The following is a 12,278-nucleotide window of genomic DNA, read 5'->3' as shown; positions in this document are numbered from 1 at the left end:
GCCCCAGAGCCAGGCTTTTCCCTCCCACCCCTCCAGCACCAGGAATTCTGCCACAGGAGAGTGGCTCTGGTGGCACCTGGGACAGTCAAAACTTCAGCACCAAACAGGGAGAACCAAAGGGAAGGACAACTAAAACAGTCCCAGCTGCTGCATCCACATGTTCATATCTTCTGCATCCTCAGGGAAGATTAATTATCCCTGATTAGTTATTTGTAGGGATAACACAAGAGTGTCTTTGGAATTGTTTCTCCTTTGGAGTATCTGCCCCAAGGTTGTGGGACAAAGCCAGACAAAGCCCCTCTGCAGCTCTGCTGAGATCTTGTGGGTCTTTTGGTCAGCAGCAGCACAGGGATGTCCCCACAGCCACCAGAAGAGGACAGAGCCCCTGTTCTTGTTCAGATGGGATGCAAGTTAAAAACCACACAGAGACAGCAAATCAGTTTTCAATTAAAAAATAAATTACTCTATTAACAAGGAACATTCTCATACAATAAGGCTCTTGCATAAGTTATTATTTAGCTTATCTTATCTAAACAATAAGAAATAAATACTACTCTTTTACAGAACAGTGTTTTCCTAACAGTGCATGTCTCCCAGCAGCTGTTGATGGATTATTTCCCACACCATCTTCCTGCGGAAATAAGGCATGTGTTCCTGAAAAGAAACAGGAAAAATTCCATCACATAGGAAGCCAGGGGGAAAAAAGGAAGGAAATCTCCATTAACACCCACGGAAATCTTGCATGGGAAACTGCTTTTGAGCATCTGCCATTTGAGTGTAAGGTGTTCTTCACACGAGGGTGACACAACCACATTTCTTTACAGGGACATTTACTAAAGATAACGACACTGGAAAATAACCAGGGTCTGAGCTGGTTTTCCAAGGGGGAAACATATTTCACCAAGAGATAAAAAGGCCAGATATCCCCAACCACTGGCTGCAGCATCCTGGTGTTGGAATAAGATGGACTTTAAGGTCCACTCCAACCCAAACCACCCTGGGATTCCACAGTTCCATGATTTTGCCCAGGAAGCAGACACCAGACATAATGAACCCCTTAGAGCCCCTGCCCCAGATGCTCTGTAGCTTCCCCAGCTCTCTCGTGTGTGGGGAAAGGCTGGAGCTGTTTACACCTCCTCTCACCGCGGTGAAGATGATGGGTTTGTCTCTAGAGATGAAATCAGCAAATTTGCAAACAAAAACTCCACAGTCATTTCCATTATTTTGTTGAGGGATTTCCTGAGGAATACAAAAACATGGAGAATTTTTACCTGTTTTGAAAGAGCAGCAAGTTGGTGGCAGCACACATTACCCACGCCTCCTCCTGAAAACCTATTTCCACAATCCATTTGCTGCTCCCAAACCCAAGGAACAGTCCCAGTTAACTTGCACATCATCTCTCTCCTCTGCTTGCCGGGGAGGTATTAAACCCTCTGTGACAAGCAGTTCTAGCTCCCATTCCAAACCCAGGCATTGCTCCCATACCTCTGTGCCCATGCTGTGAAGGGTCCACTCAGAAGCAGTCAATTCAATATTTCTTTTTTCCCTGCTTTCCTCTTCCAGGTATTTCCTGTTGAAAACAACACAAAAATCACTTTTCATCTCCCTGATTTAGGGCAGCAACAACAACAACAAAAAGCTCTTGAAAAGTGACAGGAAGATAAATAACAGTGAAATGCCAGATGATCCTCACAGCAGTGGATTTAAGGAACATGGAGGAAAAAAATCCCAATCTTAGAGACACAGTGAGAGGCTGTCAGCAGAGCTCCCCAGGGCCCAGCCCTGTGTAGTATCTATTCATGACCTGGGTGAGGGGATTGGGGCCCTCAGTGGCTTTGTAGGTGACATCAAGCTGGGTGGAAGTGGGGAGGGCAGGAAGGCTCTGCACAACAGAGCTCTGGGCCGGTGACAAGGTGAGGATCAGACATGGGTTGGACTCAATGACCCTGGAGGGCTTTTCCAGCCTCAGTGATTCTGGGATTTGTCACTGTGGGGCTGTTCTCCTGCTCTCACCCTACACAAAGCTGCTGGATGAAGGGTTTTTACTGCAAAGACATGTCAGGATGTGCAGCACATGTAAAAACTTGCACCTCTGACACTCCAGGGGATTCAAAACACTGAGCAGAACAGAAGAGGTATGAAGTGAGGAGCACCATGGGACAGGGCAGAAACACTTCACACAAGGAGGGGAAAAGGCCCCCAAAACAACCAAAAAGGATAAAATAATTAGCTACTCACAAGACAGTTTTACAAATGTGGTCTCCTCTCTGCCCCAAGGAGTCAAAGTATTTGATGGTTTTCTCTCGGAGGTCTACAACCTGGAGTTAAAAGGTGATTTACACAATGCACAACCCAAACACTAAAGGACTGTGGTTGCTAATTTTGTTCTCCCTACCCCCTAAATAAAAAGCGAGTTTGACTCACCAGCAGTGTCCAGTGAATTCTGAGGTGAACAGGCACCAAGATGATATCATGCTCAAAGATATCCACACCTTTGGTCCATTTCTTTACCCCCTTGTGGCTTGTACAGCTTAGCTTGGAATAAAAGAAAGTATTAAAAGCATAGACAGCCGGATATCCTTGCTTCTTGCTTCTTTCCACCAGAAGACTCATGTAGAAATTCATGATCTGGAACAGAGAGAAGCAAAGTGAAATATGACACTAAATTAAAAAGAAAGCAACATATCTTTACTGGCCACCCTGCAGCTGAGAAAACTCCAGCTTGGCAGCTTTTGCTCCCAGAATTTTACCCCGGGGGACTTGTGCTGTTGGTTAAAGCCCCCGTCCCCACTCTGATAACCCAGACTGACTCCTGGGAGCTGCATCATCCAAGCGAAAGCTTCCAGAAACACCAGCCCACACAGGAACCAAAATAAAGAGTGTACAGCTATTTCTGGGCTCTGCAGTGGAGCTCCTGGAAGACTCCTGAGCCCAGGGAGGGGGGACTTCCCTGTGCAGGGAATGCAGGATCCCATACCCTGTCGTTGAGCCAGCCAAGGGGCTGCAGGGTGTAGATGTCCTCTCGGGTGACAAAGAGCTTGAAGGCCCTGCTCAGGATGTCCTCAGCCTCACCACTGTCAAAGGCAGCAGAGACCTCACTCTCCATGGCCTGGAACAAAGGATTCCATAGGGAAGAGCCGATGGAACAGCAGATGAAGCACACCAACCCCCCCAGAAGGCTCCAAGTGCAGCTCTAGTGCCAGAGCAAGGAGCCTTGCAGGCCTGTACTGAACCAGCCACAGCACTGGCTGAGCACAGGTACCTCTGTCAGTGGAGCCAGGTCATGTGAAGGCTTTTCCAGGCATGGCAGTGGCTCTCTGTCCACAAAGAAGAGGTCTTTGGACAGGACAGGTGTCACATGGACCTGGAATAACTTTCCTTGGGGGACTTCACCTTCATGCTGGCCCTGCCAGGCACAAGGAGAGGAAGTCAGAGAGAAGCACAAAGGGTTTGCTGGGGGACAGGGCAGAAAATCCTGCAAGAAACTGGAAGGGGTTGTATAAACACATCCCAGCAACAAACCCCAAAGTCATGTCTGATTGGCGACTGCAATCCAACTGTGCTCAGAGAGGCAGGACTTTCCTTGGACTTGGATTAACATCCAGGACCTCAGGAAAGCCTCCTCATGCAGGTATCAAGCTGAGAGCAAGGTAATTATTTCTGATTTCCACACTTCAAATTTTATTTTGGATCTCAATCCTGAGCAGAGAGGAGTTCTATTTTCCAGAAAATGAACTAAAGTAATGACTAACTCATGCTTACCACTGAAGCAGCTTGTTTCTCTTGTTTTCCCTGTCCACGAGAGTCTTCTGGTAGTGTGTAGTAGCTGGCAGGAGACAAAGAGAAGTGAGCTGGACACTGCCCCCTGAAATCCCCCCAAATTCACCTTCTGCATCATAAATTCTGCCATGAGAACATCCCAGTTTCTTTCCCAGAATCTACCCATTCCTTTGGTAGCAGCCAGACTGGGATAAATGATGAGCTGGAAGCTTTGCAAACTTTTTTCCACCATCAGGTTCCAAACTCCTTTTGTTTCTCAGTTTTAATCTTTGGAAAACAGCGAAGCAACCAACACTAACTTCCTCTAGCAAGGAAGATAGAGGGATTTGTGATCTCCTGGTGACAAATGCCACTCCATCAATTATTTCCTCTCTTCCCTTGAGCTTAGGGGACAATGACAATTTAACTCAGGACAAATGCACAGCTCAATACAGTGCTCCTGTCTGAGGGGAAAAGAGAACAGTGACAAAATCACCCCAAAACAAGACCTGCCACAACCAAACCTCTCTCTGCCCCCATCTGCACTCTCTCCTCTCTTCTCAAATGGGAGGAAGAGGAGGACACCAAACTGACACACCAAAATCCCCCTCTGGAGCTTAGAAGTGCCATGACCTTTCTTGGAAGTGTCCTGAAAAGGATGTTCTGGGGGGACACACAGGCCCTGCAGTGATGTAGCTGTCTTGTGAATCAGGTGATACACAAGAAAGGGATGGAGCCTTCTGGGAGAGTTGGCCAGCTTTATTCCTCAAGGGGATCCGAGGACAGAAGACCCAAGAGCCACACAAAAAATAGGATTTTTATACAGGGGAGGCAGGGACTGAGATTACATATCTTGGCCAATCAGGTTAGGGACTGAAAATGGACCATCCAGGGGAAGGATCGAAATCAGACCCATTAACTGGGATGATAAGGAAGAAGGAGGGAAAGAATCAATGGGGTACAATCAATTAACCTGATACTGATAGGAACACACCTCATCACTAGGGAAGATAGCAATCTCCTAAGGTTTCTTCCCTGGGGGCTCACCACAGCCCTGAGGCTGCTGTTTCTCCAGGGGAGAGTGTCCTCACCACAGGCTCCACAGCCACCTGAGGCTCCCTCCCCATGGAGCTGTGTTTTCCCTTTTCCCTCCACAAGGAGCCTCCTGCACTCTCATCCTGCCACCACTGGCCCCTGAAGAGGGACAGCAACGCTTCCTCTTTGGTCTCCTATTCCAACCCAAGGCATCCTACAAGCCTCAAAAACTGCTTCTAGTCCCTCCAGCCTTTACAAGCTCCCTATCCCTTTTGCTCAGGATCCACAGGAAATGCAAACTCGGCCCATTAATGGCAGTAAGACACTCAGGAGCAAAAACAGATTCTGCAAACCCAAGGTCAACTTGGTGTGGCCACCACTGTCACCTCTACTTCATTTCCCAAAAAACACCCAGCACATCCCACAGCTGCCCAGCTGTGAGAGGGGAGCTGGATTTGAGGGGCAACTGGCTGTAAGCAATTCCCCAAAACAGCTGCTCCTCTACCCAACACTGAGACACTGAACAGGATTGGTCTTCTGGAGGCTGACAGAACCAAAAGAAAGGGTATGGTTAAAAGCAACTCTTACCTGACCATGACACCTCTCTGAGGCAGCTGGGGGCTGAAAACATCCCCATGTTTGACACCTGCAGGGAAAAGCAGCAATATGAGAACAAGGAGGTGACTTCCCATTCCAGCAGCTGCTCAGAGCTCTCAGTTTCTGGGTGACATCACAGACATTTCATCAGCATTTTCAACTTGGAAGTTCAAACTCCAGCACCTGCTCAGAAATCATTTCAATCCCCATATGATCATGTCACAAAGTCCAAGACCTAAAAGAACTAGTGATGAAAAAGTATTTAAGTAATGAACAGGGAAAAAAAAACACAACCCTGTGACAATATTAAACATACATGTGATTAGTTTACTTGGTTTTGAAGCTCTGCTTTTCACTATGAAAACAGTCCTGTCTAGCATTAAAAAGGGATTGAAGTGCAGCTCTGAGGGTGCAGAGTCAATTATCCCTCTCCTCTGGGACAAAAAAACAAATGGGTAAGACACGTACTCCAAACCTTCTCCCGTACTGTGGGGTCACATGCAGCTACAAACTGCACTGCTACAGTGTCAGCTCTCAAATACCACTTTCAACCAATTCTTCCCTTCCAGTAAAACCCTCACAAAACCAGTTCAGCCAATAACTAGTTTGAGGAAATGCCCTGTTTGGGCTGGACTTCTACCGACAGAGTGGACCAGACCTGGGTCCTGGGGATACTCACTAGTCCTTTCTGGCACAGGCGGAGAGGCACCTCTGGATTTCTGCTCTTTCAGGAGACTCCCAGTCATCCCTGGCTCCTTGGTTTTATCTCTTTAGTGTAGCAGAAGAAAAGGACAGAGTTTTTACAGGTGATTTGTTAGCAGTGCACCTCAATTCACTGCAGAGGACATGGCTATTTGTACACAACTGGCTAAATGAAAACAACAGAAATACATGAAGTAAAATCAGGCTGTTTAATCCTTAACAGAACCTTGTTAAGGTTGTGTACACTGTCACTGGTTCCACGACCAGATGCAAAAGGCATTTTTAGGAGTTTACATCCAGAAGTCTGGCCACCTTCAACTCAGGCACAGTAAACATACAAGAGTCACATTTTCTGTGTCCACTATTTCAAAAGAGACTCAATCCTGACATTTGGTTCTGTCCAGAATGCTGAGAGTAGGAAAAAATCAATTCTCCTCCCCTTCCACTTCCAACAAACTCATCACTAGAAAGTTAAGGGTTATTTTGCTCATAATTACCTGTTGAGTCTTGCTGGCCCTGGAGAAGTAAGCCTTCCAGAATATTTTTCCTTGAACAGACTTAAGAACTCTTTGTATTTTTTATTTTCAGCTTGCTGAACATCCTTGCAAAAGGGAAAGAAAAAAAAGAGACTTTAGCAGGCATTCCCAGCCCTTCCTTTGCCTCAGCCTAACTGTACAGGGACTCCACAGCTGCTTCATCCCAGAACAATTCCCTTCTCCCCAGTTTACCTCTTCAGCAGCACACAAAGGCCTCCTGGTGCCACTGACTCCTGGAGACCTGGGACCTGGCTCCTTAATGGGAGGCCTGGGTGTGACAGGGCTCTCTGGAACAGCTTGGATGTGGTTATTCCTACTCAGGCAGAGAACATCAAAGGGAGAAGAAACAGTATTAAGAGAACAGTCAAAGCTCCTGATTTATTAATTAGGTTTTAATTAGCACCTCCTGATTCAAGGAGGCACAGCAGGCTGCCCAGGACTGTGTCTGGGAAGGTTTTGCCACATCTCCATGGACAGACTCCACAACCTCTCTAGGTGACCTGTGGCAGTAGCTGAACACTCTCAGAGGAAAAAAATGGAATTCTCTGGGGAAGTGGAAATTCTCTGGGGTTTCTTTGGGATTTTTTGGGGTTTTTTCGGTGGTTGTGGGTTTTTCTGTTTGCATTCCTAGTCTTGGCCTCTTCCCAAGTTCAACACTTCCTCCTACCACAGGAGTGAGAGTGTTGAACTTGTTAATCTTTCTCTGATCTCCTGAGTCTCTCAACTACCTGGATTTAACGAGAAAGTTTAAAATTGGTCAAAGGCAAGAATGCAATTGGAGACCTCCCTCAGTATGGCAGCCAGGAGGAGTCCCAGAACACCCTGGAAAAATGCTGCTCTGTGGACACAAATACAAATGTTGGGCAACACAGGAACTTCACAGATGAAAGTGAAAGGCAAGGGAAGCCCTCAAAGCAGAAGTGAAAGAAAACAGAAGGATTTTTACCTCAGATATGAAACTCCCTTGGAAAGAGAGGATGGTATTTCCTCAGTCAAGCACGGGTTGGTGTCACAAGGCATTTTGTCTGTGAGAGAAGAGCACAAGCCATCAGCAACTGATCAAGAAAACAGGAGTTTTATGAGTTTAAAGAGCTTCACCAAAGAAAAATTACTTTCTAATGTTCTAATATTATTTGTGTTATGTTGCTTCAGGATATTTTCATATTGGCAACTGCAGAATGTTGCCAGCCTAAGCCTAACACAAAAGGGTTCTGAGGCTCTACTACCTAAAATCAGGATTTATAACAACTTCTGGCAAGCTAGCAGCAGGACACACTAGAACTGCATCCAAGGCAGGTAATATCTGAGATCCACAACCATGTGAGCACCCTGGGATAAACCACAGAATATAGTGAGTTGAAAGGGACCCAAAGGATCATCCAGTCCAACTCCTGGCCCTGCACAGACACCTCAACAATCCCACCCTGTGCACCTCAGAGAGCATTGTCCAAATGCTCCTGGAGCTCCTTGGGGCTGTGCCCATTCCCTGTGGAGTCTGTTCCCAACCCCGGCTCCAATCCAGAAGCAATACCAGGATGCAGAGAAGAAACAGAGCTCACCCTCCACTATTCCTGGGTGCTACCCAGATATTCTGCCTTCAGCAACCAGCCCCCAGCCTAGGCAGAGCTGCCCAGACTCAGAGCAGCAGAAGAAAGGAATGAGTGAAGGACTTGCTGTCAGCCCTACCAGATTCTGTTGCGTCCTCATCCTCTGCAGATGCTACAGATGAAGAATCAGAAGAAATGGACACAACCTGAAATAAAAACAAGTACCAGAGTGAGCATAACCTGAATGTGAATCCAAGCAGACACCTCCCCTTCCCAAAATTCAGTCAGCTGTGTTCTGACTCAGAGCCCATGGGTTGCAGCAGAAGGCAGGGGCACTGATAGCACCACTTCTGTAAAACAGGATCTCACACATGCAGGGATTGTGGGAGCTGATCCCTGAGTTCCCCTCAAAATCCTTGCTCACCTCATCTTCATCCTCAGAGTCTTCATCCTCAGAGAAGGAGAATTCATCTCTCTCTTCAGTCTCCTGGCTTCTACTTGTTACCTCAGGTGGCAACCTAGCAGCCACAGAAACCTCTTCGGGCTCCTTGTTAGCCCCAGAGACATAGTCTGGAAAAACCACACCACCAGGCCATAAAGAATGGGACTGGAGACAGGGGTTGGGAATTCTGCTTACACCAGAGCCCAGCTCCTTGATCCCACATGGAGCAGATAACTCACTTCAACAACACAGCAACAGCCCGGCAGCACCCCCACCCCATCACTGGCTCCTCAGTAGGAATTAGGAAGCTCCACATCCCCCACGGAACAGCAACAGCCTTGATTGAAAATGCTCTCTATGCTGCCCTGCCAGAGAGACCTGGGACATCCCATGCCCTGCCCCAGCCAGGATTTATCCTCAGTGCAAATACATGGCCCTCCCAGGACAGAAAAAGTTGTTCCCTCCTTCTCTTCCTGCCTCTATCTGACCAGGATCTCTCATAATCCACTTGGTTTGAAAATCACAGAGTCACAAAGGTTGGAAAAACCCCTATAAGGTCATCAAGCCCAACTGTACCTACAGCACTACCAAGGCCACATCCATGAACACTGGGACACAGCACTGACAGACCCAGGCCCCATGAGACCCCCTCCAGCCATGAGAATGGCTCAAAAGTCCTCAGTTTCAGCAGCAATTCCAAAGTACCAAATCCAGAGTTCCCCAAGGTACCCCAAACCCAAGGAAAATCAGACATATTAAACCCCTCTGTGAGAGGCAGTACCTGTTTTTAGCTTTTTTGCTGGAATCTCCTCAGGATCTTCCACAAGTGACACAACACTGAGAGAAGAACACAAAGAACAATGTTTTTCAACCACAATTCAGCTCCCAGCAGGCTGACTTCCCTTCACAGGGCCCAAACTTTCAAAGGAGGCTTTCCTACTTTCCCAGGATCATCTCCCAGACAGTTGATCATCCCACTAAAGCACATCAGGCCTCTTTTTCTCCTTCTGTTAATGCTTCCTCGTGTTGTATGTTTGTTCCTATCACCAAAAAATGCCTTAATAGATAATGATTTCCTCTTTCCTCCAGGAAAGAAGCACTCCAGAGGTCACTAAGCCATCCAAGTTCATGTCAGTAAGCTGAGTTGCAAAGGAAAGTTTAAGTAGAAGAGGAAACGAAAGGTGGGAAAGCCAGTCCCGCTCACATCCACTCCAGTCACTTCCTGCTGAGTCAGCGCTCAGGAACTCATCCTTGAAACAATTACCAGCCTCACTTTTTCTCAGAAGCCTAAATGCAAGGATTTTTATCAGCTGATACCATCATGACACCCGGTAAAAATATCTCCTTAACGAACAGAGCTCAAAGAACGTTCCTATCTTTATTTTCCATCCCCTCCATGAGCTAATTCCTCCTGAGCTGCTCCTCAGTGAAAACCACTCGTGCAACACACGGCTCTTTCCAGAGCCATTCCCTTGTGTCGTTCACTCCGGGATGGGACACTGGGCAAAGCCTCCCGGAGGAAGTTTCCCCCAGAGGGAGCAGACACGCTCTCCAGAGCACAAGATGTGGAATCCGTACATTCCAAGCGGCAGGCATGGAGGTAGCTCGGCCATCGTCACCCAAAACGGTTAACGCCGAGCAAAGCATCCTTCTTTTATCTACTTCACATCCATGTCATTCCATGACTATCCTCCAGCCCACACACCCCCATAGGTGTGAGTGTGTGTACCCCTCCGTGCTCCGCCAGAACAGCCCCTTCCAAAGCCCCAGCCCTCTGCTCCTTTTGAAGCCCGCACCGCGCACGTGGGAGGGAACGAGGGGCCAATGGGAACACCTGCGACCCACCATCACCGCCACACCCGGGTCTGCGGACAGGCTTGTGGGGAATACCCGGGATCCACAACCACGTGAACACCGGGGATGGAGCAGGAATTTCCCACACGCGCACGGGGAGCTCCGGGGGCGTGCGGACGCCGGCCGGGCCGAGGGGCGTGGCAGCGGACGGGGCGCAGGCCGGAGGCGAGGCGGGAAGGGCTGACCTGGGGTGCGGCTTCTTTCGGGGCGGCGGGTCCGGGCGCGGGGCCGCGGTGAGGGCCGGGGCCGGGGCCGGGGCCTGGCGAGCGGCGTCGCGGAGGGCGCGGAGGACCGCGAGCAGCCATTGGTACATGGACCGCGCGCACTTCCGGCGCCAGGCCCCGCCCCGCGCCGCCAACGGCGCTCAGGCCCCGCCCACAGCCCGGATTGGGCCCGCCCACAGCCCTGATTGGGCCCGCCCACAGCCCCGCACTCCGCGCCCACAGACGCGAGAGCCCCGCCCTGATCGGCACGAGGCCTGGAAGCCCCGCCCACAGCGCCGCCGGCCCCAGGTCGCAGACCCACAAGCCCCGCCCCTCGCCCCACAGGCCCCGCCCCCCGTGCTCCTCGCCCCGCCCCTCCCGCGCCCGTTCCCGGAGCGCGCCCGGCGGAACGATGCGCGCGTGTGCTTTTCAACATTCCCAGGCCAAAATCTGGGCTATTTCTCCCCATTCTGCTCCTGTCCCGTGTCGTTTTGTCCCCCCGCCACCCCAGCCGGCCCTAACAAGGCTACCAGGTCTGGGTCAGGAGCTTTGCCCTCTCCTAGAGTCAGGAGGTTTTTGCCATCTCGGAGGGTCAGGAACGCTGCCCCCTTGGAGGATCAGGAGCTTTTGCCCTCGCAGAGATTCAGCTTTCCCTACGCCAGGACTCGGTCGTCAGGCCTCAGTGGGGCCCTGGCGTGAGGAGCTCTCCGCGGCTCCCTGCGAGGCTCTGGGACTTGCTGTGCACTTCCCACTAGACTCTGGTGCTTTCTCGGAACCCTGGGATGCAGAACCCCCGGCATCCCAGGAAAAGCAGGGACTGGTCCCCGTGTCTCCCTGCCCTCCCTCTCCGTGTTCCCGGTGCGGAATTCCCTCACCGAGCCGCGTCGGGCTCACAGCGGCGCTTGCTGCTTCCCGACATCGCGCTCGCCTGCTGCTGTCTGTCGCGACTGAACCGCGACTGAGTGCGACCGCGGCCGCGGGGCTCGAGCCGGGGCTTCCAGCGCGAGGCGGGGGCGGTACGGCCGGGCTCGCCCGGTCCTCGCTCCCGGAGCCCCGGGCACGGCCCCGCTCCCGGCCCCGGCCCCGTGCTAAACGCACGGCGCATCGCGGAGAAGGGACTTCTTTGAGAGCCCGGGAACAAGCTCAAGGGGCCCGATTCATTTCACCTGCCCTGTGGCCGCCTAAAGTAACAAAGTGCCCAGGAACATGCAACAGTTTCTTTATTAATTGTATCTCCTGGATAATAAACGCGTGTAGCAATTTGAGCCAGGCGCGCACGTAAAGGCAGGGTAATCTCTCGACCTTCCAGCGCTGGAATAAAGAAGTGCCTGTTCCGTAATACTGCACTGGTGTTTAGGAGTTTTATTCCTAAAATTAATTTCGGTGACAAAAGGGCTTTTTAATGCTTTTCCTGTCGCTTTCCAGCTGCTCGCTTCAAGCTGGCTCCAGCATTTTACTCAGGAGCGAAAAGGAGTTTTAAAGGGAATCGGGGAGGAAAATGGGCAGATTAAAGCACTTTGGGGCAGTTTTCCCTGCAGTCGGTCCCTCAGGGAATCTAAGCGGTGGTGGGGTCTCCTTTAATCGAAACGACCTTCCTGGGTAC

General features: G+C 50.2%; 1 protein-coding gene across 1 annotated transcript; it reads right to left on the bottom strand.

Annotated features, from left to right (window-relative positions):
• Positions 1 to 436: 436 nt before the first annotated feature.
• Positions 437 to 10,808, bottom strand: SENP2 (SUMO specific peptidase 2). The gene is made up of 17 exons (XM_066326147.1): positions 10,658 to 10,808; positions 9,400 to 9,455; positions 8,601 to 8,746; positions 8,316 to 8,382; positions 7,576 to 7,654; positions 6,822 to 6,942; positions 6,591 to 6,694; positions 6,071 to 6,159; positions 5,383 to 5,440; positions 3,763 to 3,826; positions 3,263 to 3,406; positions 2,978 to 3,109; positions 2,425 to 2,628; positions 2,239 to 2,318; positions 1,486 to 1,570; positions 1,144 to 1,239; positions 437 to 654 (listed from the first exon to the last, which is right to left on the bottom strand). Exons 1-17 carry the CDS (start codon positions 10,783 to 10,785, stop codon positions 577 to 579), a joined length of 1,731 nt encoding a protein of 576 aa, XP_066182244.1. The 5' UTR covers positions 10,786 to 10,808; the 3' UTR covers positions 437 to 576.
• Positions 10,809 to 12,278: the final 1,470 nt, after the last annotated feature.

The sequence above is a fragment of the Sylvia atricapilla genome, chromosome 10 (assembly GCF_009819655.1).
Source record: "Sylvia atricapilla isolate bSylAtr1 chromosome 10, bSylAtr1.pri, whole genome shotgun sequence".
NCBI lineage: Eukaryota > Metazoa > Chordata > Aves > Passeriformes > Sylviidae > Sylvia > Sylvia atricapilla.
Note: the sequence above shows the minus strand (reverse complement) of the source record. Positions and strands in the feature narration are given on the sequence as shown.

Bases quoted from the DNA above. Each gene is read 5' to 3' on its own strand.
- SENP2 (XM_066326147.1), bottom strand. From the start codon at position 10,785: ATGTACCAATGGCTGCTCGCGGTCCTCCGCGCCCTCCGCGACGCCGCT. The intron at 6,943-7,575 runs GTAAAAATCCTT...CTGCCTGAGTAG, and splicing joins AAGGGAGTTTCATATCTGAG to GAATAACCACATCCAAGCTG. The intron at 1,240-1,485 runs GTATGGGAGCAA...TGTATTCCTCAG, and splicing joins TTCACAGCATGGGCACAGAG to GAAATCCCTCAACAAAATAA.